At 46.3% G+C, this 5,845-nt stretch overlaps 1 protein-coding gene across 1 annotated transcript; it reads left to right on the forward strand.

Annotated features, from left to right (window-relative positions):
• Window positions 1-4,399: 4,399 nt before the first annotated feature.
• LOC104289264 (leucine-rich repeat-containing protein 7-like) lies at window positions 4,400-5,200 on the forward strand. Its single transcript, XM_009888181.1, has one exon. The coding sequence runs from the start codon at window positions 4,400-4,402 to the stop codon at window positions 5,198-5,200; it is 801 nt and encodes a 266-aa protein (XP_009886483.1).
• Window positions 5,201-5,845: the final 645 nt, after the last annotated feature.

Genomic DNA, 5,845 nt, shown 5'->3' on the forward strand with positions numbered 1-5,845 from the left:
TGCCAGAGACACTGACAATGGACTGGCAGATATGATGTAGGACTCAGGGGAGTCTTTCCAGATCTGCAGTGGGTGACCCTATCACATCAAATGAAGTAAGATGCTTATGTCTAGTTACCTGAATCCCATGCTCAGTCTCTCACAGTGAGTATCAGAGTCAGCCCATGGCAGCTGCACTTTGGTGGCTCCAATGTGTCTTGTGGAACCTGGATAGCAATTCAGCTTATACTAAAGTAGTCAACTGAAGCACTCTGGGCTGTCTGCCTTACATTAACTAGGTCTTCATGGATAGAAGACCTTCTGGTAGCTGTCTTTATCTTCCACCATTACAGGGTCATGTTCCCACTGAGTTGGTGTGGGGATATATGTGTTACAGGTGATGAGATGTTGGATGTTACGTGACTAACAACCAGAAAGCTCAGAGGGAGAGGAACAAGGTTATGGCACAAACCTGTACTGTTCTTGTGCCAGAGAGCAACAGGAAAATTTTATTAAAATGACCATAGTAACTCAACAGTAACTACATAGACTGAAACAAATCCACTACCATGTCTTTCAGCCTCCATGAGCTGGAGTCCAGTGCTGCTGAGGTTGCTGCTCCATGGCATGGGGAGGAAGAGCAACACAAGGACAGAGTTAGCCTAGGGGTGAAGGCAAGCTCCTGCCCCAGTCTGCAACCCTGCATAGGGGTGAGCATTGGTCAGTCAATGCATCAGCCACCCAATTGCCTCCTACATCCCAATTTAAACACCTGTCTGAGGTCCTTAGGGCAATAAGGGTCCGTTGGAGCCTGGACTTCCCTTTCAACACATTTGTAAATGGTGAAGTTGAATTAAGAAAAGAAAACCTGCTTAGCTTCATCACTCTGGGTTAAACCTGGAAGTCACAAACATAGATTTTTGTCTTCTCAATTGTGAAATGGAAAAAAACTGATTAGAAAAGCATGAAGACATGAGGAACAGGAGACTGGTTTTCAGAGTTGCTTTACAAAGCAGATTTTCACTGTAAAGGCTGACTCTGAATACCTTGCATAGCTTGACTCAAGAATATTGATGCTGGCGATGTTCTTGTTGGAGTTTGTCTAATTGAGAATGAGAATATCCTGCTGGGTCTCTAGGTGGATCATGTGTTGAAAATATGGGTTCTTTCTTGTTATTTTACATTTTGGATCATGAACTTTATGTAGAAAGCACAAGGGAACAATTTGACAGAGGGACATTAATCAAACTCTGATGTTCCCCATGAGCCAGAGATCAGCGTCAGGAAAAAGTATGTCCTGCAAGATGGAGCAGAAAAGAACCTGCCACCTTGGCAAATGAAAACCCAAGGTCAAACTCCAGATGTGAAAAAGTGCAACAGGAGAACAGTACCAAACATCACAAAAAACCTCTCTCTCTCTGATGACAGCTTTGGGTCTGCATGACATGCTGTCTGAAAGACATGGGTTTTGATTTGAAAAGATAAGCATGTTTAAGCAGAAGGCAGCACACATGGCAACTCATTTTATTTCACAGGACAGACGTATTTGACAATGTGTTCTTAGAAACACATTTTTCCCCTTAGTAATGTGGGAGATGGCTTTTGTCCAGGTCTGAAATTACTCTCATTGCAATAACTTCTTCAGCACTTTCTTGATGGGAGTTGAGTTTAACTTTGAGTCTTATTTTTATGGTTAATTGTGAGGTCTGTCATTTCTGCTTAGCGACTTTCCCTTGCAAGTGAAAATCTCCCTTTTCCTTGGCTGCTGTATTTGTCTCTGATGTACATATATTTCCAAGTCACTGTACCTGTTCTTACTTAGAACAAATATTGGACTTTCTCAAGTTCTGCTGAATCTTTTTTGTGTAAAATGTCCATCCTTTCTTGAGGAAGCTAGCACAGCCTTCAGACCCCATTGGCATTAACAGTGATCCTAAAGAACAGGAGTAACCTCTTTCAGTGTCCCCAGGTTCTGCTTAGGCCATTGCATACTCATCTGTGAGAGCCCCAGCTCAATAGCTTATGCTGTCCCTATTGGGAAGCCCAGCAGGCCTGTCTCCAGCCACCAACATCCCAGGAGCTTATAATGCCAAAGCAACTTCACAAGGCTTCTGGATACAAGAAAAGTGATATAGTTTTCTCTTACAGATGCTGAAAATGCATCTGGAGGAAATCCAGGGGTTGATTTCAAAAGGTTTATGGCATTTGTACTCTGAATCCAAGTCAAGGCCAAAAGCTGGCATGTAACAGCCCTGAAAATCACAAAATCATAGACTAGTTTGGGTTGGAAGAGACCTTTAAAGGTCATCTAGTCCAACCCCCCTGCAATAAGCAGGGACACCTTCAAGTACATCAGGTTGCTCAGAGCCCCATCCAACCTGACCCTGAATGTTTCCACCTCTCTCGGCAACCTGTGCCAGTGTTTCACCACCCTCAGCATAAAAAATGTCTTCCTTCTAGCTAGTTGAATTCTACCCTCTTTTAGCTTAAAACTGTTATGCCCTGTCCTATCACAACAGGTCCTGCTAAAAGGTTTGTCCCCATCTTTCCTGTAGGCCCCCTTTAGGTACCGAAAGGCCACTACAAGATCTTCCCAGGGCCTTCTCGGTACCCTTTAGGTACCGAAAGGCCACTACAAGGTCTTCCCAGGGCCTTCTCTTCTCCAGGCTGAACAGCCCCAACTCTCTCAGCCTGTCTTCACAGCAGAGGTGCTCCAGCCCTCTGATCATTTTCATGGCCCTCCTCTGGACCCACTACAACAGGTCCATGTCTTTCTTATGTTGGGGTCCCCCAGAGCTGGACACAGTACTCTAGGTGGGGTCTCACAAGAGCAGAGTAGAGGGGCAGAATCACCTCCCTTGACCTGCTGGCCACGCTTCTTTTGATGCAGCCCAGAATATGGTTGGCTTTTTGGGCTGCAAGCACATGTTGTACGCTCGTGTCCAGCTTTTCATCCACCAGTACCCCCAAGTCTTTCTCCTCAGGGCTGCTCTCAATCCCTTCCTCCCCCAGCCTGTATTGATACCGGGGGCTGTCTGGACCCAGGTGTAGGACCCTGAACCTCATAAAGTTCATATGGGCCCACTTCTTGAGCTTGTAAAAATCTGTATTTTGGGGTGAAATCCAGTTAAAAAACAGCAGAATCTAAGGTGTAAGTTCAGATGGTCGAACAATGATCCCAAAGTCTTCTTGTCAGTATCTTCTGGATAGAGGGCTGCCAGCACCCACTACTCATCTGTGCAGCCACACACACCCCTGGTGCTGGGACACAGGCTCCCTGCACACTCAGCACCATCCTGGGCCGAGGAGATCAGAACTGAGCAGGGTGGAAAAACAAAGCTGATGTGCCCTCCCTTCACAAGACCCTCACCTGGTAGACCTGCTTACACCATACCTGTAACACATTGTCTTCTACCTTTAGTAGCCTGTGGGAGGCTGTGGAGACCCCCCTCCTTGAAAAGCATTTGAAATGGTTGTCCTAAGCATTTTTTAGCTGAAAGCCTTAAGGATTAGAGAATGAAGTAGAAGAGAGGAGCTTTCTCAGCCTGAGGCTTCAAACCCACAATTTTCTCCTTCCAGGAAAATGCCTTGCTTTCTACATCGCATGCTGTGCTGAGTGGTTGGGGATAAACCTCACATTTTTCATGTCTCCTACAAAAGCTATGCCAGCAAGGAATAAAAATTTGCTTTTAAATATGCCAGAGCAAGTGCAGCACAAGAAAGACAGTATCTCTGTGGTGCAGGGATTCATATTCTCAGCAGGAGGCAGGAGGGCTTCCAGATTTCAAAACTGATTATTTATTGTGTTTTCTGAATGTTAAAGGCATAAACTGACCTGAGGACAAGATCTGTTCAGGGTTCCCAGCTCCCAAGCCACCAGCTATGAGCCTGTCTTCTTCTTGTCTCATTTACTACGTCCTTTATCTTGACCCATTTACCACGTGCTTTATCTACCCAGCCTTGCTGCTTCCACTGCAATCCCCTGGAACTGACCAATGTGAATTCTTCAGACAATGGCACCCTATGTCCGCCCAGTAGAAAAGCAAACAAGGATCTGAATGCAATCTGCTGAAAACCAGAGGCACTGCACTGCTGTTTCACTTTCTGAACACCAACAGATATTTGCCACCAGCTCACTGGCTGCAACCGTGAGAGGCAACATCATAGCCCAGGAGATGGGTTTTGTATACACTGCAGAGCTTGAAGGGAAACACCTGATCAAGTGAGAACGCCAAGTGTTTACTCAGTGGGATGTATCTGAGCAACCCAAACACTCTGTGTGTGCATTGGTAATGTGCTTTGCAGAGAAGAATGCTGACAGAGTGCCTCAATCCACCAAGAACCTTAGAGATTGCTTGCAGAGCGTGCAACAAAACATCAGCGGCTGTTTTGGTTCAACCAACCACAGTTCTGTGGGACAATGGATGCAGCCACCTCCTTTGGATGTGCCTCTTCAGGCCCCGATCCACTCTGGAGGTACCTTACAGAGCACGATCCAAAGTATGGAGGGAAGAAGAAACTCAAGATCTCAGGCAGAGAGCTGGCGTCAGTTCCTGCACAGGTCTTTGGCTTGGACCAGCTGCAAGTCCTGGAGATGAGCCCAGAAAGAGAGAGCTGCTTGAGGTACCGGATGGAGCTGCTCCCCCAAGAGATCAGCCACTTGAGGAACCTAACCTGCCTCTACGTGGACTCCAACAACTTGAAGAAAATCCCTGCCGAAATTGGCAGTTTGCATCACTTGGAGAGGCTCACTCTGAGCAACAACAGCCTGAGCTCGCTGCCCCCAGAAATGGGGGCACTTCAAAGGCTGCAAAGCCTCCACCTGGCCAACAACAGCCTCACCGAGCTACCTGCACCCCTCTGCCAGCTGAGGAGCCTCACCTTTCTGGATATGAGTGACAACAAAATAGGCACAATCCCCCCCAGCATTCGGCATCTGGAGAAACTGGAAACGTTGCTATTGCTCTTCAACTCACTGGAGAGGCTGCCCGAGGATGTCTGTCTGTTAAGGAATCTGCACACGCTTTGGTTGGGAAACAACCTTCTACGGTCCCTTCCAGTAAGCTTTGGGGAGCTGGTGAACCTGGACTGGGGATGCAATTACTGTTCCTGCAATTTTGAGGGGAATCCACTGGAAAGTCCCCCCCCTGAAGTCTGCAGCAGAGGCCCTGAAGAGATCAGAGACTATTTTTTCTCATTTCATAGCGTAGAGAGAAACTAGACAACTGGTGTCAGTCCTCCAGAAGTGACTGAGATGGACTTATTCTGTGCAAATCAACTGCACAAAGCCAAATGGGTTTCAGTTGGAAAAGACTGGTAAAATCACTCTGTGGAGCTCAAAAGCTTCCTCTCTGCTGTAAGGTGATTTCTCTGGTAGTCTTTTTTTTGTCATTAGTACTGAACAGTGGTGTATACCTTTAATTCAGGGACAACGATAATCCTTTTTGTTATTTATAATTGCATAGATCTATCTTGGGAAATGCTGCGACCAAACATTCAGTCTGAGAAAATATTACAAGAGCTAGTTCTGAAAGGATAGAGTCAGGTAAACAAATGGTGGTATGTAAGTAACAATAATCCGTACTGTTTGTTTGCACACTGGGTCGGTGCTTGAGTCTGGACTTGAAGTAGGTTCAGGCTGAGATATCTGGAAGCGCTTAAGGCCATACAGATTCGTGGATTTGTCTTTGCTTCAAGTAGCCCAGACTCTCATTACTTTCCACGGTATTTTACATCCAACACACAGGTTGAATCAGCTCACATTTCTGTCTGGCTCTGGTTAAGAACCAACCTGTGTCCAGGTCCCAGAAGGTACCATGCAAGCGGCTTCTCCACTGTTTTGGCAGGACACTGTGTATTTCTGACC

The sequence above is a fragment of the Charadrius vociferus genome, unplaced genomic scaffold (genome assembly GCF_000708025.1).
Source record: "Charadrius vociferus isolate BGI_N301 unplaced genomic scaffold, ASM70802v2 scaffold276, whole genome shotgun sequence".
NCBI lineage: Eukaryota > Metazoa > Chordata > Aves > Charadriiformes > Charadriidae > Charadrius > Charadrius vociferus.

Excerpts from the sequence above, each read along its gene's own strand:
- LOC104289264 (XM_009888181.1), top strand. The coding sequence starts at position 4,400 with ATGGATGCAGCCACCTCCTTTGGATGTGCCTCTTCAGGCCCCGATCCA.